The sequence below is a fragment of the Phyllopteryx taeniolatus genome, chromosome 5 (genome assembly GCF_024500385.1).
Source record: "Phyllopteryx taeniolatus isolate TA_2022b chromosome 5, UOR_Ptae_1.2, whole genome shotgun sequence".
NCBI classification, from domain to species: Eukaryota; Metazoa; Chordata; class Actinopteri; order Syngnathiformes; family Syngnathidae; genus Phyllopteryx; species Phyllopteryx taeniolatus.
The window spans coordinates 27205443-27229279 of NC_084506.1; the positions used below are offsets into that span (position 1 = coordinate 27205443).

General features: G+C 41.0%; 1 protein-coding gene across 2 annotated transcripts in view; it reads right to left on the reverse strand.

Annotated features, from left to right (window-relative positions):
* Positions 1 to 19893, reverse strand: part of tmem266 (transmembrane protein 266) — a 31658-nt gene extending 11765 nt beyond the window's left edge. For both annotated transcript variants that reach the window (XM_061774354.1, XM_061774353.1), the window contains exons 1-4: positions 19756 to 19893; positions 17177 to 17283; positions 12779 to 12967; positions 764 to 918 (exon numbers count right to left, since the gene is read on the reverse strand). In XM_061774354.1, the coding sequence (XP_061630338.1) occupies positions 764 to 918; positions 12779 to 12967; positions 17177 to 17190 (358 nt within the window). In that variant the 5' untranslated portion in view covers positions 17191 to 17283; positions 19756 to 19893. The remainder of the gene's footprint in view (positions 1 to 763; positions 919 to 12778; positions 12968 to 17176; positions 17284 to 19755) is intronic.
* Between the last annotated feature and the right edge of the window lie 3944 nt (positions 19894 to 23837).

Genomic DNA, 23837 nt, shown 5'->3' on the forward strand with positions numbered 1-23837 from the left:
CAGCTTTGCCTTCCGCTATCTGAATGGTAAAACACATTGTAAAACACCGTAAACGGGTCTAACGAATAGCCCTGATAGTTGCAATGTTTTAACCCTTTAAGCAATGCACATTTGAACAGAAATGATGCATCAACACGCAGATAAACAAGAACAATACTCATAGGCATATATTCTTTATCCTCTGTGAAAAAAAGACTAATATTACAGCAGTTTATTGAGTCACTTACAGTGCACACTTATTGTGTATTCCGTTTGTCCTCATGAGTGTATGATAGTGCCCCCGGGTGGCCAAGATGCGCACAGCAGAAGGAGTGGCAATTAATTCATCATGCTGCACAAACTGTTTAATTCTTTAGATTCTTTTTAATGATTTTATTGCTATCGTTTATAAAGTACAATATTATAGATTGCTGTTGTCCTTATGAAAAAAAACATAAATGTTTTTTTTGGGGGGGGGGGCAGATTAATGGCATTTCCATTCATTCAATTCAATTAAACCTCTCAGGGAATCAGTGTGTAGCAAACAAAGTCATCTTGTATGTTTTAGTGCAACGGTTGTAGTTCAGTGGTGACTCCGAATGACAAACGAAGTAATTACTGACTTTAATCATTATAATGATGACTTGGCAAAAAGTTAGCAGCTTGTTCATTGCACATTCACAACAGCCGTGCGACATGCGCACGTTTCCAGGTGCAGACAAGCGCTGACGGTCGACAGTTAAAAGGAACAGCTGGACTCCTAAATCCGCAGCTGTTTACTCACACTGCAGCAGCTTGGTGTCGACGAGCAGCTCCAGAGTCAGCAGCAGAACCACCAGCACCACGCAGGCCACCAGGACACAGTTGAAGCCGGCTGACGCGAGGCACACTTGCCACAATGCCGCCCGGCCCCCGCAGCACGGCTTCAGCCAGTTGGACCTGAAAGAGATGATGGGGGAGGGGGCAAGAAGGGGAAAGACAAGTGATGGGCGTCATGGTATTTTCTGACAGGAAAGGTCACGTCAATAAAACACAAGAAAGGTCAACACGCACAAATCATTCAGCGTTCGTGACTTCAGTTTTTTTTATCAGCCAATGTTAAAATGACACACTTAACACAATTAATTATGTTGACACAAATGTGTTGCACAATTTGGCCCTCTCATCTCAAGTCATTCTCATTCATTCTAGCCTGGAGGCAAACTTGCTTCATTCCACTTAAGAGCTCTCTTTTGGTTTTAAATTAAGTCTGAGATTACAGCCAGTTGTTTGCTTTTATGCTTTTTTTTTTTTTGCAAATCGCCACAAAACACATCCAGACAGCACTATTGCATTGTAAAAAAAATACTACAACATCCACACAGGGCTTAACAGTTTACTAAAACCAATAACATTTTGTTTTACGGTAACATTCCATTAAGAATGAGGGAGAAATAGACCAAAAGCAAATTTAGAGTCTTAAATTACAACCCCAATTCCAGTGAAGTTGGGATGTTGTGTTAAACATAAATAAAAACAGAATACAATGATTTGCTAATCATGTTTGACCTATATTTAATTGAATACACTACAAAGACAAGATGTTAATGTTCAAACTGATAAACCTGATTGTTTTTAGCAAATAATCATTAACTTCGAATTTTATGGCTGCAACACGTTCCAAAAAAGCTGGGACAGGGTCATGTTTACCACTGTGTTACATCACCTTTTCTTTTAATAACATTCAATAAACGTTTGGGAACTGAGGACACTAATTGTTTTGTTGGTGGAATTCTTTCCCATTCTTGCTTGATGTACAGCTTCAGCTGTTCAACAGTCCGGGGTCTCCGTTGTCGTATTTTATGCTTCATAATACGCCACACATTTTCTATGGGAGAGAGGTCTGGACTGCACGCAGGCCAGTCGAGTACCTGCACTCTTTTACTACGAAGCCACGCTGTTGTAACACGTGCAGAATGTGGTTTGGCATTGTCTTGCTGAAATAAGGAGGGGCGTCCATGAAAAAGACGTTGCTTGGATGGCAGCGTATGTTTCTCCAAAACCTGTATGTACCTTTCAGCATTAATGGTGCCTTCACAGATGTGTAAGATCGCCATTCCATTGGCACTAACACAGCCCCATACCATCACAGATGCTGGCTTTTGAACTTTGCGTCCATAATAGTCCAGATGGTTCTTTTCCTCTGGCCCGGAGGACACGACGTCCACAATTTCCAAAAACAATTTGAAATGTGGACTCGTCAGACCACAGAATACTTTTCCACTTTGCGTCAGTCCATCTTAGATGAGCTCGGGCCCAGAGAAGCCGGTGGTGTTTCTGGGTGTTGTTGATAAATGGCTTTTGCTTTGCATAGTATAGTTTCAAGTTGCACTTACGGATGTAGCGCCGAACTGTATTTACAGATTTTGGTTTTCTGAAGTGTTCCTGAGCCCACGTGGTGATATCCGTTACACATTAATCTCGGTTTTTGATGTAGTGCCGCCTGAGGGATCGAAGGTCATGGGCATTCAATGTTGGTTTTCGACCTTGCTGCTTACATGCAGTGATTTCTCCAGATTCTCTGAACCTTTTCATGATATTATGGACCGTAGATGATGAAATCCCTAAATTCCTTGCAATTGTACGTTGAGGAACATTGTCCTTAAACTGTTGGACTATTTTCTCACGCACTTGGTCACAAAGAGGTGAACCTCGCCCCATCTTTGCTTGTGAATGACTGAGCAATTCAGGGAAGCTCCTTTTATACCCAATCGTGGCACCCACCTGTTCCCAATTAGCCTGTTCACCTGTGGGATGTTCCAAACAGGTGTTTGATGAGCATTCCTCAACTTTCTCAGTCTTTTTTGCCACCTGTCCCAGCTTTTTTGGAACGTGTTGCAGCCATAAAATTCCAAGTTAATGATTATTTGCTAAAAACAATCAAGTTTATCAGTTTGAACATTAAATATCTTGTCTTTGTAGTGTATTCAATTAAATATAGGTTGAACATGATTCGCAAATCATTGTATTCTGTTTTTATTTATCTTTAACACAACGTCCCAACTTCATTGGAATTGGGGTTGTAATCTAACAGATGGTTTTAGAATGTTGTAGGAAGTGAAAAAAATACCTGCAGAAAAGGCACCAACACGGGGAGAACATGCAATCTCAACACAGGAATGTTGGAGCTGAGATTCAAACACTGCACCTCAGAACTGTGAGGCAAATGTGCTAACCACTTGGCCTAGGTACAGCCTACTACAACATTTAGAAAGGAATTAATAGTTGATTTAATAGATGTTTTCTATATCACATTTGTTAAAGCTTAATAACATTTGGTCTTGGAGACATTAGACATCTCTGCTAAGTGTTATTATTACATAATAGTCAGAATAATCATATAGTGACATACTCTCCAGTCCCCAGTGAGTGTTCCCCATTGTGTCTGGGATTGACTGAGCCTACAGAATCATTATAGTTAAAAAAAATAAAATAAATAAATAAATAAATAAAGCAATCTTTGCAGCCTCCCCAATAAAATTAATGCAAATATAAGTGGATTGCAAAATAACTTACAAATACAATTATATCGTGCACACAATTGGTGAACTCAATGAAAACATGAGACATTTTTCCCGTGGATTCACATCCAGAAGAAGAAAAACATGATTAAAAAAAAAAAAAGAAATCTAACAAGGGAAATGTAGAACAAAAGCTAAAAAAGAAGCAGCCCAACATCTTGCTTTGGGTATAAAGACAGAAGTAGTGGAGTGTTGGCAACAATATTCCAGTCCAGCAAGTTGCCAAGGATCAATATACAATTTTGGTGTGCTACGGAGGAGCACGGGAAAAGAAACATTTACATCTCCATGAGACATTTGTGGAGCATTAGTGAAGTGACGGAAGCAGCAGAACGAAATAGCGTGTCACGTAACTCGCACTCTCTGGGACAGAATAATAATTCATTCAGACGTCCTCACTCAGGCCAGGCAGCAAAAGTATTAATTTAATAAAGCTGTAAAGAACCCCTCTGTCTGAAAGCAGGGAACATGGCACTGACAAATCACTTCCAGCTCTCAAACTTAATTTTAGGGAAATCACTTCTCGAAGCTGAGGAGCTGAAGCATTTACGAGTAAGTGAGGCCGCTTCAGTGGTCAAAGTAAGGAAACCACTTGAGTCGCTTTCAGGGTCATGGCAGGTTCGGATCAAATGGGCTCATGCGAGGGGACGTGCGTGTGTGCATCTCACAGAGACACACACGGAGGTTGCCCGATGGATTTAGGGAGATTTTGCTGCTGTGCGCTGCTTCATGAAGACATCAACAGGCAGGGGGAGGAGAGAGATGGAAGGTGAGCTGACGGGAGGGCAAAGCGAGGGGATTAGATCATGAGGGCGATCAATAGCGGCCTGAGATGTACGTGATGGCGCGCCGTACACGACGCCGGCTGCGGGAGAATCTCCAGATGGAAGAAAGACATCAAGGCAGAGTGATGGGATAGAGCCACAGCCGCAACTTTCACTCACATCGTGTCATCTTTGATTCACGGAGGGACGCATGTGCTAAATTAAATTAAATGAAAGTAGGCTTGCTGTGTGTTTCATTAAGAGGTAATAAGCGTGGACCACTCTATCAACTGACTGAAGGTATTGATTTTTACACACGCACATAAAACTCCCCTTCAAAGAGAGGCCTTAAAAAAAAAAAATAATCACGACTCCGTGCAAGTTGCGCAGGTCTGGCAGGCCTCTAAATGATCGATCGGAACTCTTGATTAATGTCTTGATTGCGCATTTACATCAGAGCCACATAGGTCAGCAAAAGCGCGCGGCACACTGCGGCGCACACAATTAGATTTTCCCCACAAAGTGATTCATCACCGCGAGGCAACAGTTTTTTGCATGGCCAACACTTAATTATTTATTCATGCAGCTGCAAAGTACAGTTAATATATGGATTATTGCTCTAATTGTGGACCAAAAAATGGTTAACACACCTAGGTTTAGACTCACACGCCAAAACATTAGACCCACTTTGTGCGATGTAGTGCAATGAATTACAACCACACTAATCAACACAAAATGGTGTCTTGAGATACGAGTCAGCCCCGGCTAATTAGTTTTTCGAGATACAAGTAGTTTGTTCGTCCGAGTTTTTGCTTTGACTTGTGAGTTGCGGATATAAGTGAAGTCCATTTACTGTACTTCACAACAAGCAGCAGTCAGGTGGATAGCGAGCAATTGTTATTTATTATTATATCGGGTACTGCGCCCTCGGACATCAAATTAGGCTTTATGTGGCCCCTGAACTACAATGAGTTTGACACCCTCGATCTAGTTGAAAAGCATTTACTTGTTCTGCCTGTCTCTATACATCACTGACATAGATGGATAAAAAAAGAGACATTATTTGTAGCAAATCATCAATCAAAACATTTGTACCCAATGTTGTGGTTGGGTCAATGTAAGTCTTTTAATTGCTGGACAGGAATTAAATTATTTCCTGTCATCTTTTAGGCTACAGCTTTATCGTGTTATCAGATCTTGCATCTTCCACTGAGGAGTAACATGGCAGCGGGGACACAAAGGACTGGTCTTCGCCGGAAAAATGGGCCACGGACACCGCAAATGAAGATGGATCGGGCTCCGTGTGTGTAGCGGCAGACAAGCTGTCCTTGATAAATAGGTTTTCACCACTTCCGCTTCTCGCTCTCAGCCTAAAAAGCAATCTCGCACTTCACATGTCTGTGAATATTAAGAAACCCTCAAACCCTGCACTCTCAAATGTCATCTATTGTGTCCCACATGGGGCCAAGTGGGAGGGACAGCTTGATGAAGAAGACTGTTCCTCTGAGTGTTTGAGCTAGAGTCAGGGGGTGCGGGCTCTCTTTCCAGGCATCTATCAACACAGCAGCAGGTATGACAAGGTGCTTGGGGCAAAAAAATACCACAGCAGCCATGATTCACACTAGTATCTGGGTTGAGCACCACGATTGCCTGCGGTCTTCATGATCGTCATCATTACCAACGTGTTTGATACATGTAAGGTCAAGTCACGGGTCATTTTTACTGTCCCTCAGTGGGGAAATTTGCTTTGCCGTGTAGTGTGACAGCAATAACAATCATGCCAACAAATACAATAATTAAAAACACATCAATAGTAACCATCAATAAAACAGGTAAGCTAGAATTAGTACTTTTTTTTCAAACAGTGCGTGGAGATATTTGTCTCATTACCAATAAAATCCTAGTGCAAATTAAGCATTTTAATTGCAGTGGGGATAAATGAAAATTTACATTTATTACTCACCCCTCATATGTAAAGTATATGTGATGTTTGTGTGTGTTGTGGTTGTCAGCATCAGTGCATCTTCCCCACCTGCGCCTCTTTTACCCTAATTACCCCTATGCACATAACCTCGTTGTACGTCGTCGTCTCGTTCCTTTGTATTCCACGTCTCAATCACGGACCTTGCCGTTTGCCTCACGTTTTTGATACTGTTGCCTTCGCTGATTGCCTGCCCATGTATTTATTATTTTGTTTAATTGTGGCTAATTACTGACTGAGGCAGGGTGCACCCTGGACTGGCCGCCAATCAATTGCAGGGCACAACAAGCATTCACACTCACATTCATACCAATGGACAATTTAGAGTCTGCAATGAACCTGACATGCATGTTTTTGGAAGGTAGGGGGAAGCCCGAGTACCTCAGAAGCGCGGCAGACGTGCTAACCTCAACTCCAACTTGCGGCCACCGTTTCATTTCATAATCCTATATACAGTAAGTGTCCAACATTTATCTAATGGAGCCGCTGGTAGTGATGTGAATTGAAAAAAAAGGTGGATGAATGTTGTTTGCTCCAATCCTACATCCTCCCTTTTAGCCCCTCTGCCCTCTCTCTCTCTCTCTCTCTCTCTCTCTCTCTCCTCCAGTCAAAGTGGCAGTTTGACCCATATGAACCATCTGTCATTGCTGTGTGCCTCACACCTCTCAGTTTGACCCCTGGAGATCAACAGCATATGCTGCTGCTGCTGCTGTGGTGCTGTGGGCAGCCAGCTGAAATGTGGATGAAAACTCAGGACAAGCGACGGCTGTGCTGGCACAGCCGTTTGTTTGAGCTCCACCTAATCTGGAGGACACAACAACCACAGATACCAGCCAACGACTGCTGATCTCTGAAAGAGACAGCGATAAAGCAGTATATTACCTCCTCTCTCAAAGCATTCGTCAACAAAACGCTGTCCGTTTTCCTTGAGATGCAAATCAAAGAAGTAAGGTTGTCTACTTGCTGTGTACACCACTGGGATGTTTGTGTGGAACATATTTTCAAAGCTGCCAATCTATAAAAATTCACTTCCAAAACAATTTGTCCAGATTTGTCTGAATTGACATATTTTCAACATTTTAATAAATCATGGCTTCAATAGTTGTCATTTTAATGTTTTTATTACATCATCCTTGTAATGGCGTATGCAATTGCAAACTGAATCAAAATACTTGTGTATGAGATTTCGACGTGCCATCATCAAGAATATCTGTGTCTATGGATTAATTCGCCTTTGCCAATTCAGTTTTCAACCCTGGTAACAAGAACAAAAAAGTCCATTAAAGTCGATTCAATCAGATTAATCAGACTTCTAACGTCAAAATGAAAACTCAGCATTCTATTTTGCAAACACACAAATCACATTGCTGATATATTGAATTGGATCGTTTGTTTTTGGTTTCTATTTAGTGCATGTATTTTTTTTTCTTCTCTTGCATGCTATTTATATTCCATATTTATATTTCCTATAAACAATGCAATTTCCCCATGGTGGGACTAATAAAGGTTATCTTATCTTATATTGCAAATATTTATAAATAATAATAATAATAATAATATACTTTTAACCTGCGCACCTTCCACAGGGCGTCCTGTGTGGACATGTATTATTTTATATTATCTATACCTCTAAACATGTATTATTTGCCCTGTTTTGTTGTTGTTCAAAATTGGTTACTCTCCATGAAAACACGGTTCAAGCCAGACCCATGTGACAAGTGTATTGTTTCACCAAATCACTTACTTCCAATGTTTTGCGACTGCATGTAACGATAGCGTAGCAATTAGTCTTCGCCTAACCACCGTTCGTCCTCCCTTCGTGACACTTTTGTAAGAAGTGTAGTTTATTTGCTACCACGTAGGTGATGATCAGTGACTTACAATGCGTTGCGACCGGACGCAAAGAGAAGTTGTTACTATCAGGGTGTTAAGATTATTCTTGCTCGAAGACAAGAATTATTTGACTGTGATGTGAAATCACACCGTGAAACTCCATGCAGGAGACGGTGCAGCCAAATTCTATTAATAATTCCATCCTCACCGTTGCACAGAATCTGCAAGTACTGCTTGTGCCCCATGTGGTCCGCAAGAACATCCATCTCCCACATCATCGCCCACGTCTCCTGATGAAGAGCATTGCGAAGCTGGCGTGCAAGACTAAATGTGCCTCTGCGTGGTGTGTGTTCTTCCACTCATTTCCAAGCGCAGCCCAAAAAAACAACAAAAAAAAGCAAACCAAGGTCGAGTTATGAAATATTAGATAAGCTTCCAAGTAATGACACGTTCCGCAACAAATGAGGATTTAATTTAGAACCATATGATTTTTCTGTCCGTATCCAAAGCAAAGCTACGTCAAGCATACCTCTTTAGCTAATGGTTTACTTTGTAACCAGTGGACTCAATCAGATCCAAAAAAGGGACATTGCAAGGTGACGAAGCATGTCTGGAATGTAAATTACAGCAGAAAACATTCTGTCATGGAAATCCTAGCACCTCCTGTTACTGTCAGCTTTATTGTACTTACTACGTGTACATCACACACATTGTGTGAAGAATTTAAATTACTTCAAAAACTCTCAAGCATACCGCGCCTGCGTCATTCCTACGATGCAATGCGTGTGTCATTAACACTACCAGAACTGGTGACGGTCTTTTTCCACATATTATGCATGTGAAGGTGCGCAAGACTGCAATGACAGATTTGTCTTTGACCTAGTAATCAGAAATGTCAATCTAAAACGCTCACTGGAAATACCGCACCACAAACTCAACCTGGAGCCACGGTTAGCTTCTAAAATTATTCTATGACCAGGCTGCGAAAGTAGGTAAACAGTTGTAAGAGTTGTACGTAGTTCTTTATAATTGACCTTCTATAAATTCCTCCATCCATCCATTTTCTGAACCGCTGTTCTTCACTGGGGTTGCGGGTGTGCTGGCCTAGTTATTTATTTATTTTTTATTGTTTCTTTTAAGATAACTCTTACTGTATACAGTACCTACTTTTGGACTCCCTCTGGGCAACACAGCACCAAATAGTGCCCCAACTCGATGGTTGATGCTGTCCCTCAATTGTCCATTGCATCATGATCTTATACTTTCCCCAAATATACTGTACGCAGGTCAACATACCGTGGATATAAAAAGTCTACACACCCCTGTTCAAATGCCAGGTTTTGTGATATGAAAAAATGGTAACCGAGATAGTTCTACCCACTTGAACAGCTGAATTTCATTTGGGGCTAATCGGAGGAACTTTAAATGGTGGTGTGTGTGTTGACTCCCATTTAACATAACTTTGAATGTTAGCAACATTCCCAATTATAAAAACTGTCCACACTAGTTCAACCACATTATCTCAGTTGTTTATTTTTACTTCCTCCTTCAAAAAGCTTTTTTTTTTTTTTTTTTTTTCCAATTGTGTTGTACAGGTTATAGGTCACATTAATGTTGGAAAAAGTTTTGAAATTATTTAGCTGAGTCAAATTTTTCTGTATCACAAAAACCTTGCATTTGAACAGAGGTGTGTGGATTAAAAAAAAAAAAAAAAACTTGCAGCATGAGCTCCGTCAATAGTGTGACATCATAGCAGGGGGACAGTGTGTCACTCGCCAGTGAATTCAACAAAGATAGCAGACAAGAAACACACGTCAGCGTCTGTGAATTCTCTCTCCGTCCTAACCCACACCATTTTTTTTACGCAGCACCTTTGTTTTTCTCCCATTCTGTAGCAAATCAAAAATCACTCAATAAATCATACGCCAACAAAACACATACCAACACGGTTTACAGCTGTGCAGCAGGTGCAAACCTGAACAGACAAATAACAGCACAGCTCATATCTTAAATCAACATGATGCTTATACCTAATAAAAGTGCCTTAAATTTAACTTGTGGACAGTTTACTACTTTGTGAAGCTAAATCTTGCCAAGTGTTACTATCGTGACTTGCGTCAAGAACAGTGATTCCCAACCCTGGTGCCACTCCCACCTGATGATCTGGGAGTCACTGTTCTTGACGCAAGTTACAATACTGTTACAATAATAATAAAACATTTCCAATTTCAGTTAATTGGTCCACAAATTACAATTTACTGTATGTACTACAAGTATCTTTGTTCATCTATATATGCCACCGACATATAATGACAGACAAAAAATTAAATGCGCTTCCAAGACCATCACTACCACCACACGTCATCATTATTTCAGTGTATATACTTTCTGTGGTGTATTTGTTTGGCTTTGAGATTCTTCCAATATAAAATATGTACCAAGCTTCAATACAGGTTGGGAAAAATTGAGCTACAATAAGCGACGGTGAGGAAACGTATAGAAAAAAACATTTCTACCTCCGACTGCATTGCTTGGTATAAGATAAGAATAAAAACAAGATGCTAATAGAAATGCAGAGAGGTAGGTAAATGTTACAATCATTTATAATACTCTTTAGTCTCAAATAGACGCCTCCTTCAAATAAATGCCTGGAACAGCCACTATTTGAGCAAATATGGTAAATGTCCATATCAACGGCCAACCAGATTTCTCACTCAGTAGGATGGTTACTATTTAAGGCATTCAGTCTTTTTACTGGGCAAGAGTAAAAAGTCTTGGAGTGGCTCAGGGTCCATCTGTCCCAGTTCACAGTCCCACAGAGCTGCCAGAATCCGATCGGACCAAGTCTCTCTGCTTTCTGACAGATATCGATATTGAGTATAGAAACCTCACTGAGCAGAAATGGAAAGAGCACATCAGCAAGCGATGGCTGATATAATCTGATATAATAACAATAATAAATTCATGCAAATTCAAGACTCACAGGATTCCAACATGAATCGTGACGATAAGGATGCAATAAAGAATAATGGAGAGCGTGACGGTAGGATAGATTATAGCCAATCCCACCTCATTAAGCATACAGTACATTCACGCAGTAACAGGCCACAATATTACTAGAATTTTCATAATTGGGGTGGCAACATCAGTCGTTGTGTGATTACATTTGGGGCTTTTGAGCATGCAAATTAGTGCGAGCGGGATCTGATTATAATGATTAATTTTGCTCATTTAATGCTTCTGTGAAATCTCTGATCCGACAGTGAAAAAAAAATCAAAGTGGAGCTCAGAACCAAATCTTGAGCTCTGAGCTATGACATCGCTTTATATTTTTTGTTTTGAGGATTTTGAGTAGAGACTAGTAGAGAGAAGCGACAATGGATACATCGATCGGAGCTTTGGGCGTACCTACTTCGGCCATTTTAAACCTACAATACGCAAGTTCTGTCGCCCCCTAGGTTGGAATTGAGTATTACAACAATACAACAGTCGCTTTGATATGACGTAGGCTGCCCCTTGTATGTGATTATTCTACAACATTCTACATTCTATTATTTTTTTCCAGTTTTGAAGGACAGCCAGTGGTGAAAAAAGATAGATTCTGCAGATGTAATTGTTGTAAATTCACTATTATTGCTGCCTTTTGTGCATGCATTGCTCGGACAGTGTTTAACTTTGTTTATTTTACGTCAGGCACCTTGTTGGGGAGCTAAGAGGTCCTTGGAAATACATTTAAAAAAAAATAAAAAATCATGATTGAAAACATATTAAATCTTCAAAGAAACAAACAGACATCTTCCGAATGAAGTATTGAGTTTGTTCGCAGCAATTTTTTTTTTACACTAATTATTGAATGATTATTTTTTGCTACCAAAATGCAAAATAATATGTTTACATCGCTTTTTACAAACGGAAGACCAGGGGCCGCGCTCCATTGACTGCTTGGTAAAATGCGTAATTTCCAGTACGTCATTTCTGCTACGTCATTTTTGGTGCGCCAGCAAGTGAGCCAGCGCGGGAATGTCTACAGTAGTCACTAAATATAAAAAAAAATCTAATACTGAAAAATAAAGCAATATATTAGAGGCGCTGATAGTTAATCAGCATTATGTCATCTCCTCTAGTAGTGCCTTGAGTGAAAAGGATTTTTTTTTTTTTAAACAAAAAATAGTACATACACTAGCTTTAAGACCGATGTTCAAAACAAGGAAGGTCCTTTTTTTGATTTAAAAATGAACAAAGATTTTTATATTAAATATGTTTTTTTTTTCTTCCTGGAAATATAGTGTGCTGATCGATGATATTTAAATTTCTGTATGTTTCATTTACCCACTGCGTACACCACAGAGATTTCTTCTTGTGTTTTAACAATAAAGCTGTTTTGACAATAAAGCTATTTTGACGATAGTTTGGCACTGTGGTCCTTTTGATTTGGTTTCCTTCATTGAAATTGATTTCTTTTTTGGCATGTCTGGACGTAATAGACAAGAGACAACAAGCAACTTGTAGGTTCCATTTAACGTAACCGTTCTTTTGCGGTTTGGCAAGGCCACCATGAATACAAAAACAACGTTTGGTAATACAAAATCAGACCATTTACTGACTGCAGCACATGAAACATAATGAAGAGCAGCGAGCTATAGAAACTTCTAGAGACCTACCCTTCCCTGTTGTCCTCTTCATCCGGGTTTGAGATGAGCTGAGATCCAGCGAGGGATACATCCAGGGCGGCCAGAGGCAAGTCTCTGTAGGTGAAGCTAACCAGCTGAACTGGGGCCACGCACTGGTTTTCCTCCTCCACTTGCTGGGAGATCACCTCCAGCTCGGAGGATGCAGCTTGGGGAGGAGCCCTGTCATACGAGCACACAACAACAGCAGCATTAGAGTCCCACTCATAAAGTCTGGAGTACATAGCTATAAAAATGGGGGTCGTATAGAAGTGTGACTGGGAGAATGTTCCGGACCGTTAAATGTGATTTCTCTCATCCTGCCCTCATTAAATGAGGAAGCCTGGTTTTAATATTAAAACCACACTACTGAATCTAGGTGTTGGCAAATGAAAACATGTTAGCTGGATCGATATCTTATTCTGATGAATGAAAGTGCAAACATGCTCACATGTTTGAAAGCTCCATTATTATTTGCATGCTACTCAATATTAAGTATTTTTCCAAATTAAATTCACTGAAGCTATTAAGGTCTTTTAAGGTCTTCATACTCCTCATCTTCCAAACATTATGTAAACAGAATGGAATTTGTTTAAGATGATTGGTTTACTGAAGACAATTTTTTTGCTTTGTCTACATTTTCTATGCAATTGCCTGCCGTGAAATGTACATGCATTCAAGGATGCTCAATGTAAATAAAGGTCAAAATTAACGCGCAAGCTGACATGGCCATCTAATGATCCAAATGACAATATTGTTTAATAATAACATAATTCTAATCTATATAATTATACATAAGTGTCCTTTTGGGCCAGAATATGCAATAATGCCTTTCTTGTTTATGTTTTTTGTTTCCTCAGATGATATTCCAGGGCACACAAGCTGCCTTTGCACAACACATATTCTTTGTAAGGTCAGCTGTCATTTTATCTGCCAACAAGGTCTTAAAATTTAAATACACAGGGAGGGTTGAGTTTGAACAAGCTGAGCCAATGGGGGACAAGGAGAAGTCACCCTACAACATGGGTCTCACGTGGCTTGGCGGTGTTCCCAGTGCAGCCTGGACGGAGACGTGAATAACTACAGTGATCAACAGCAGGGCAACGGCATTGATTATAAGACAAAGACACTGTCTTGGTGTATTGTACACTTTCTGCGTTGGGTTGAGGGTGGATAAGCAGAAGCATCTTCCTGTTAAATGTTAATGTATGCGGGTCTAGAAAGAAAAATAGGGTTTTCCTCTTTGCTTGACCTGATTCTTGATGAGAAGCGCTTCCATGGACTCCGTTGAAACTACATAGTTCAACAATTGTGTTTTGTCTTTGCAACATGTTGTTACAACCTGGCTATAATTGACAGTATTGCTCTGAAATAACTCAAATAGTATCTCGCATGCACTTGGCTACTCAAGCCACTGGCAACCAGGACACTAATCAGTCATGACAGACAAACTGTTCAGTGCATCAAAACCACATTTCCGGCCAATCAGAGAGCAGGCCAGCAGCCATTATGACCAGAGCCCAGCAGAGTGGCTGCTTGCCATCTTGCACGGGGAGACACGACTTCACATCTCAACACTTGGCTTCTCTTTAACAGTGCAGGCGAGTACATTCCACAAGCTGTTTGTCATATCAGTAAGCACAACAAGGACGGAGTCCAAAAAGCGGCATAAACAATTCAGTATGTGTACGTTAGTTTCATTAGTTTTCGCAGCATGTTTTCGAGAGAACTGCAACTAAATTTGTGTTTTGAGTACAATCACTGCCCGTGATTAGCTAGCTCCCTGAGTGTAAGAGCGACTCATAAAATCACTACGCAGAACATTGAACCTCTAAATCACAATTCTTCTGGGATGCAGGTCAATGCAGGTTTTGATTTTGAAAGAAAAAATTAAATAAATAACTGGCATACAAGTGTAAAAAGAATGTTATCAATGTTAATAAGAGGTGTTCCTGTAGTTTTTAACATTATATTTGAGTGAGAATCCACAAACTGATCATATCGTAAAAACTAAATAAAAAAACAAATACACGTTTGAAGTAGTATTTCAACAATCTGCTATGTGTGTGGAGCCTCAGAAGCTCGATTGTCAAACCAAGTTTAATGTGGCACTGATCCTATTTGGCAGCAATTACAATTAAACAAGGACAGTTGTTGGTTAACAGGTAGTCATTTGTTGTGTTTATGTATGGCAATGTCTTCTTATTAAGATCAAGGACACATTCAGGTTGTGAATGAAACATTATTCTTGTTCCCCCCATTATGATTTATTATTGAAGTCTTTCACTTACTGATTGAAACAGGTGACAAATGTCTAAACCTTGGCAGAAGTCTGCACTCTCTGAGCGCTCCTGTTTAAACTTTTGCTTTTCGCTTTAGATTCTAAAAGACGGTGAGTGTCATTGTTACTGAATACTAAGAGTCACCGTATTTCCAGCCAGCTGTCTGGAAGTCCGCCACTTTGCCCAATAGGTTTGTTTCCCGACACTTGGCTGACTGCTTGGAGCGCAGCAATTCACTGTCTTGATATCATCAGCAAACCAAGACAAATGTGCCAAATCAATTACACAGAGACAGGCCACACTCCCCAGCAGTAGCTCAGACACAAGCTCCTGACACAAAGTACATTATTTGTAGGATCACAGCATTGTCGCCCTGACCTGCACTTCCTGCACAATTTATTGTTAACCAAGAAACAATGGCACTGTAGTGTATTTTTCTCTATAGACTGACATGAAAAATGAGCTTTACCCTGAAAACAGGCCAACAACAGCTGCGAGGCGCTAGATAACTAATCTGACATGGACGTAGAGTAAATATTATTATCAATTTATTATTTGGTTTTCAATCTATCACCGGCATCTACGAATCACAATGATTCATCAATAAATGATGGGAGAATTCACTAAAACAAAAAAATCTAATGAGAGCCACTGTAAGAGTTGTATTAAAAATTATGCCTTCATAATACATAATAATAATCCCCATCTTTTAATGGCCCTGTCGGAGATCTATTAATTTAATAATGAGTTTATTATAGTGGTGGTTGTTTGCAGCGGACTCAAAATGTACTGTTTAAAGCTGAGAATTGTTTCTAATATTTTGTTTGTAATAAAAGAATACAAACAGCTCCTTAGCACTGCAATTCTACACCACTGCAAAAAGTGAGCCTGCTCCATTAGCAGCCATATCATGCATCTGGGGGATCCAAACGTGTTCCCCGCGGGCGCCAGGTAGCCACCGAGGACCACATGAGTAGCCTGTGGGCCTGTTCGGAAAATACTTCACCAGTGATGGGACACAGTGACCTCCACGGAATGTTGTAGAAGTGATCATTTGAAAATGGAAAATCTTGCCATGATTTATAGAAATAAAGTGTTCCATATGGATATTTACCCATTATTGTGGGATCATTAACATGATCAGTGACTTTTGAATTAATAATAAATTCAAGTAAATTTGATTTCAGAAGTGTGTATACAACTGGTACCCCTTCGTATTACTGGTACCCAAGAAGTAGCTCCAATCACATCTTGATTGCTTTATTACTAAACACTTTGTTAATTTGGATAAGTGAGGCAGACAATTCATTGATTTTAATAGAAAATTATGTAAAGGAATACACAACATAGTGGAAAAATCATAAAAACTCTGTCATTACCCAAATACTTCTGGACCTAATTGTCATACACATTAAAAAAAAAAAAAAAAAACCCAGGCCACAACAGGGATGCTAAAGTGTGCGGGGCATCCCGTCAAAGAGAATCAGGGTTAAAATAACTCCAGAGATCTTCATCAACGTAAGAGGTTCCCATCTGTCGCCTCACTTACAAGCTTTGGATTTGACTGAATCACACTCATAACCAGTCATCACCTTCCCGCTTAAGGATGATTGGCCACAGTACTGACGTTGAGCTACCAAATGCTCTAAGCACCCTGCGCCTTTAACCAGAGAACACAGCTGACTGAACCCATTTTGGATTCACCTCCCCCCAGCCCCCAACTCCGTTCCCCTCCACATTGCCTCCCACCAACCCTCCCCTCCCTTCTACCTTCTCTTAGCACCAAGCACGGCTGTCATCAGAATGCAGGGCTTGTCTGTGGGACCACACACACATGGAGTAATTATTAAGAAGAGAAGATGACAAGTGAGCATCCCTCATGAATGTTAAGAGGTGCCAGCAGAGATAGGAGATGGCTGAGATGTTATACTGTAGATGAGGCCCAACTCCCCCTTGTTTACGGGCATTTACAGGAGAACATGAAGGTCCCAGTGAGCTAATGATGACCCACCCAGATGGAAGCGCCCTTTGCACAAGATGACGTGTTCATCAATAGAGATTCAGGATTTCACAGCATCTCAGAATAAAAGATGCATTGGGAGGTACTTACTGGTGGTTGCTCATGTTGAAAGGCTCCCGACGGACGTTCACACTAAATCAGGCTTGGTGTAAAATGATATTCAAAGCAACAGTGACCTGCCTCGGCTCCTTTCACACCTTTGAAAAATACAGAAAACAATGTGCTTTATATAAAACAGGAATAGCATACACTGAGCTAGATATTGCACCATGTGTATTTCTAAACAGCCACTTCAAATTTCAAGAATAAACCCGCACACAGATGCACGATTACTATTTTTTTTTTTTTTTTTATCTTACATGTTACATATGCTTCTTCCTGGTGGCGCCTTCTTCTCACCTCTGCCTATGCTCTGTTTAACTATTTTCCCAGGGAGCACTAAACTGTAATGGATTTCAAATCTCCCTTAAAATACGCTTCGCTCTGTGAATCTGTGGGGCTGAGGAACACCACACCTCTTGCATAGCAAGTACCGAGGGATGCTAGCTCGCTCCTTGTGCCGCGGGACAGAAGGCCATTGAAGTCAGTCAAGTGACAAGCCACTTTGCATGGAAGAGGCCGGAAAATCAAGTACATCGCAAAGTCAACCAGATAGGTAGATGCATAATTGTCATGGTGTTGACATGGAGCACTGTGCCAATACACAGATTTATTTACATTTCATGTATTAGTTATACCCGGGCATCATGATGGACTAGTGCCCGGGACTATACCTCTGCCCCACAGTTGTGAGGTTTGGGGTACGAATCTCCCCGTACTCCGCCTTCCTCCCTCGTTCCAAAAATATGCATGTAAGGTTCATGGAACCTATAGGTGTGAATGTGAACAGTTGTTTGTTTATACTAGGGATTACAAACATTGTAGCCCCCAAAGACCACAGCACCACATTTGTGGCCAGTAAAGATGATTCTGATTCTACCACGGGCTTGTTCTAAAAATAGCGCACCAGTGAGATGTATCTATTTTGTTGTTGTTGTTATTTTATAAATCACATTTGCAAATGGTGTACATTTGGAAATGACAACAACAAAAAACTAGTATAATATAGATAGAAAATGGGTGGATATAGCTATAACTATCTTAATATATTTGTATTAGTCCAGTGATTATCGACGTGTGGTACGAGTACCACTAGTGGTGCTTGGGCTCCCTGTAGGGTATTTTTTCCCTCCCTTGTTAGGGATCAGAATACAGCCCATCAAATTAGAGTCAATAGCAACTCAAGAATAAACTGTTTAGCGTAGGCAGTCAAGATTTGGCACATTTTACATCAGTTGTGCTGCTCATCCCACAAATGCATGTTTCCTACAAAGGGGGCATCATTTACAAGGGGGATAAACAGGCTGTCCAACAGTACAAATTATCAAGAACCATTGTTACAACTAAGAAAACTCATTCTTTCAACTTGTCCTTTTGTTTCATAGGAAATAGCTACAATATCTGGAGAAAGATATTCTAAATATTTTAAAACATTGCAGGGCATACATTTCAATGCTGTTTCTTGTCATAATGAGTTATATATGTATTTATAATGAATGTAAAAGATGCATCATTTATGTATATGCATGAATAAATTGATAGTTTCTGCACAGAATGTGGTACTACTGTACTTCTCATTGCTCTTAGCATAGGATGCACTATACAATAGTTGCATGTGCATAGTGTTTAACTTATTGCTCGCTTGTATTTTGTATAGCTGCTTTCCAGGGGATTTTTAACAGATATCCAGAGATGTAATCCTCATTAAGGTCATGGGTGAGTAGTTTATCCCAGCTGACTTTGGGCAAGAGGCAGGGTACACGCTGGACTTGTCGCCAGCAAATCGCAATAACAAAAGACGAACAAGCATTCACACTCATATTTACATGTATGGACAATTTAAGAGAATTTAAAACCCACACAAGCACGGGGAGCACTTGCAAAATCCACATAATTAGGCCGGAGTGGAGATTTCAAGCCCAAATCTCAGAAGGCAGATGTGCGAACCACTATCACACCGTGCTGCTGGATATCTGCCAATTTAACCATAATACTGATTAAACATGTTTAGCACATGTATATATTGCTAAAATGAGTTACATTTCAATATTATATTTGAGTTGTACCGCTGCCTTGCATTTTCTATACCATTCCTCTCTCATGATACACTATTTGTCTTTGTATATTGGGTTGTATTTATGTTTTGTGGGCTTATGTTTTGTCCCCCCCCCCCCCCTCCAATGGATGTTACAGAGACGTCTAATATTGTTGCACTATTCAAGTCTATTCCCACGTGTATATACAGTTCACCCTCAAGGTGATCCACTGGGATTGTCAGGGATATTAAAGACAGAACCAACTTTCACATTTTTCTTTCTTCCACTTGTACCTAGAAGCGCTCCATCATGGAGATGGTTGTCTACAAAGGCTGCAATGTATTCACCGTCTCGTTTGCAGCCAACGAGCCTTGGTCTATTTCTGCACAGGCTCATCCTCATCAAATGCATTTGCAATCATGTCAAGCGAGGCCGACATAAACTGTGCTCGGAGGCCCCTCGGTGGGATTCGCCTTCGTCGTGATTCAACCAACACAAGGACGGAATAAACGAAGCAAACAAATGCGAACTAACCTCCTGCGTTTCCTTGCTCTACATAGTGTAAAGTCTGGTCGTGACTCATTTGCCCTCGCAGTGACGACGGGCACATCTTCCTCCTCGCCGATGATGAAGATCACAATGAGAAGATCTCGGATCTTGGCTTGATTGGGCTGAGAAATCCGCCGAGCACCAGCGTCGCCATTCCGGGGACAGAGCGCGACAAACAGACCTCGTCCTCCGGCACGAGGGCACCATGCTTCGGCAGCGGGCGACGGCGTCACCGAGTCCGGGGAGATGGTCCCATCGTGTGAGGGTGAACGTTGTTTTTTTTTTTTTTGTGGGGAGGGGGGTTCCAGCCCCTCCTCACGTTCACACCGGGGGCTCCATGTGTACGAAGAGGCTCACGAACGGGAGCTGTCCAAATGCTGAGGCGAGAGTCCAGCGAGTGACGACGTCGACGAGAAAACAAGGTCGTGGCAGCGCAAATGGAAAAAAAATCCAAATGAAAATAAAATAAACCAAACATACAAACAAAAAAAGATACATATTATTAAAAAAAACATACAAATGATCTTTGTTCAGGTATAGAAAACACAGTAGACATTACTTAGGGCTCTCTGGAAGCGTCGACGTAGAAAAACACTGCCGCTTCTTTTCACTTCCTTCAGCTTCCTCGCGTTAACAAAACACCCGTGCACGCAAAAGGTAAAAAAAAGGAGACATTTAAACAAAACAAAACGGAAAACCAGCTGAATGTTTGCCCTGAGCTCAGTCCAGATTACTTATCCAAACATGTTATGTATGCAAGGTCACTGATATGACCAATGCCTGCAATATTTCTTTTCAATACAGCAGAAAAAACAACAAAAACAAAAACAAAACAAAACCGTAAGTAAACAGGAGTGAGTTACTGGAGCAAAAAAGGGCTGCACATTTTAGCTGCTTGCATGCTAGCAACACGACAAGTTATTTTCACAACAAGCGTTCATTGAGGGCAGTCTAAAACGCTTAACGTAAGCGTAAAAAAAGCTCAACGTCGCTTAATTTCAGACAACTGCAATCAATCGTCACCAAAATGTATGTGGACATCTCAACTTATGTCCCGCTCCGCCGCTGAAATGATGTAAACAATAGCACTATTATTATGGTTTTTATGGACGTTAAAGTGTTTTCCTCAATAAGCAATGTTAAGCTTTTTCTGTTTAGTGCGTCTGAGTGTGTATTGAGGGGAAAACGCTTTAAGTCCATAAAATCCAAAATATTGGGGCGATCGTTCTGATATTTTCCACGATTAAAATGGGCATAAGCAGAGACAGCCACATTAATTTTGGTAAAAATTGATCGTAGTTTTCAGACATTAAGCAACGTTAAGCTTTTTTACGTAACGCGTTTTAGACTGCCTGCTTTCTTTGACCAATACAGTGGTGTTTTGACTAGTTTAATTTGTTCAGTGACCAAGCTCATATCACAAATCATCTTTCCCCATTGAAAGCAATAAAATTGCCATTAATCCGTTCCACCCCCACATTGTGCTCCTTCTGGTGTGCGCGCCTTGGCCACCATTGGGGCAGTATAACACAAACACAGACACACATGACGAAGAGCTTTACAACTGACTCAGTAAGCTGCAGTAATAGGGGTTATGTACAACCAACTTCCGCATTTCACAAATCAGGACGTAGTGCTTCCTTCCACTTCAGGTCATTGGTGGAGCCCTACGGCAGGAGAGACCGGGGCAAAGCATTTGTAGTTTTTATGACCGTGACATTTTAGAGGAAAACTGACAGGTTTATATATCCGAATTTATTTGAATGTTCCTGTGAAGTGAAAATAAACATCTGTCTTTTGACAAACCACAGAATTTGAATGATAAAAAAAATAAAAAAGGCCACTCACCTTTGTAAAATGAGGCTTCAAAATCGTGAAAAATAAACCCGTTCTCTTCGCTCGCAAACGACTTCATCAAGCATCTTTCTTATGCCTACACGTGACTACATATTTGAGCCGCAAAAATATATCTGCTTAATGCCTCCGATGGCTGGAATATATCCCACCAGGTCATTTTTGGGACTTTTCCACGTCGCGAGGCGCACTAAAGCAGCCATGCCAGAGCGAAGTCCCTGTCCACATGCTGGACTCCCACCCCCTCGGTCCTCTGCCTTCTCTCCATGATGTGCATGCACTCATGGCCGACAATGAGGCGCTCTAAAGCAGCCACTCCAGAGGAGTATCCAAAGGAAAGATACATTTTCCGGGTGTAGGTATAGCTAGCTAGCTAACTGCACGTTGCACTTTCGCCGGATAACTGCTAATGCAAAAGTGGGCACTCAAGGTTTTACATAGTGGGGGAGAGACGACGCATGGCAGGGGCCCAAGAGCATCAATGGGTCCTATTTTAGCCATATCCCCCCAAAATTGGGGAAATGGTGAAAAACAGTTGAACGCTATTGTCATGGTCCATGCCCTGCAGTTCCTTTTTGGAACTCGGGTGGTGCTTTGTGCCTAGCTTTTCCCTCTCTCTCTCTCTCTGCAGCAATAATCACCTCCTCACCTGTTCTCAATCAGCACTCATCACTGCCAGCATATAAACCTGCCAGATCCAGGAATCCAATGCCAGAGTATTAACGCTCGTCCGACTATCGTGTTTCATTGTCGTGTGTTCAATTGATTACTTGGCTACCCGCATTTGTACGGCTCCTCCGTTTCCAGTGTTCCTTCCGTGTCACCCACTGCGCTGCGCGCTGCAGCCACGCCGTCAAGCTCTTCCACCTGCCGACGTTCCCACTTCCTGCACATTCCCTGTTCCGACTTTACACCATCATGCCTCGGATATCCTACCCCTGAGCTACCCTATAATAAACGATTCTCATCTACTTCCTCCGCCTTTGTCTGCTTTTGGGTCCAGTCCAATATCATACGATTACTAAGCGTGACAGCTGGAACTCCAAAATTGAGCACTACATAGTTCTGTCGTTGCACGTTTTCAGCAATTATGTTCAAATACTGTATGTAGATAATGTATTAAGAAACAATTCTCTGAATTGACTTTATAGGGTCTTTAAGCAATGTTTTTTTAATCCATCCATTTTCCAAAAACGTGTGCGTGCTGGAGCCTATCCCAGCTGACTCTGGGCGAGAGGCGGGGTACACCCTGAACTGTTTGCCAGCCAATCGCAGGCCACATATAAACAAACAACCATTCGCACTCACATTCACACCTACGGGCAATTTAGAGTCTTTAGTTAACCTCCCATGCATGTTTTTGGAATGTGTCAGGAAACCGGAGTACCCGGAGAAAGCCCACGCAGGCACAGGGAGAATATGCAAACTCCACACAGGCGAGGCCAGATTTGAACCCGAGTCCTCAGAACTGTGTGGTGGATGTGCAAACCAGTCGTACACTGATCCACTGTTTTTTTGTTTTTTTTATGTCAGTTTAAATCCTGGATAGTTCATATAATCACATACAAGAATCCATCACAAGATTGTATGAGTGTATTAAATTAGACAAGTATGATTGTAAGCAACCACAATGTAACCCACCAGACATCCATTACTTATGATATTGAATACGTACCACAAGCCACAAATCAATTGTGTTTTCAATCAGGTCAGCTCATATGAAATGAAGTTAACAGTCTTTTAATGACATATACAATCTATGATGAAAAAAATAGCATCACTATCAAAATTGAAAAGAAGAACAAGTTCAACCTATGTTGTGATCTTTGACCACTGTTATAAAAACACACAATTCATGAACCCCCCCCCCCAAAAAAAATTTGTGCATGTATATAAAAATACAAATTCATTAAGTTACATAATTTCACTGTGGTCAAAAGTATTCAGTGTGATACTGTGTAGGAAAACCGCTCGCCCTCACTTGTCAAGTGAAACTAACGCCATTTGTAGTTGACACATAATTACAGAGGAAGTACAGATGCGTTAACTGCAGTGCGACATGGTTTGCCATTAAGAAAGCTGCAAACAATGAAGACAACTCTCCAGCTGATGAGTCAACTAACGGTCCTGAGCACAAAGCACTAATAACTTCTTTGAAGGAAGCAGTCCGCAGTGCTCCTTGACTCGAGTTCCCACGATTCCATTCATGCCTT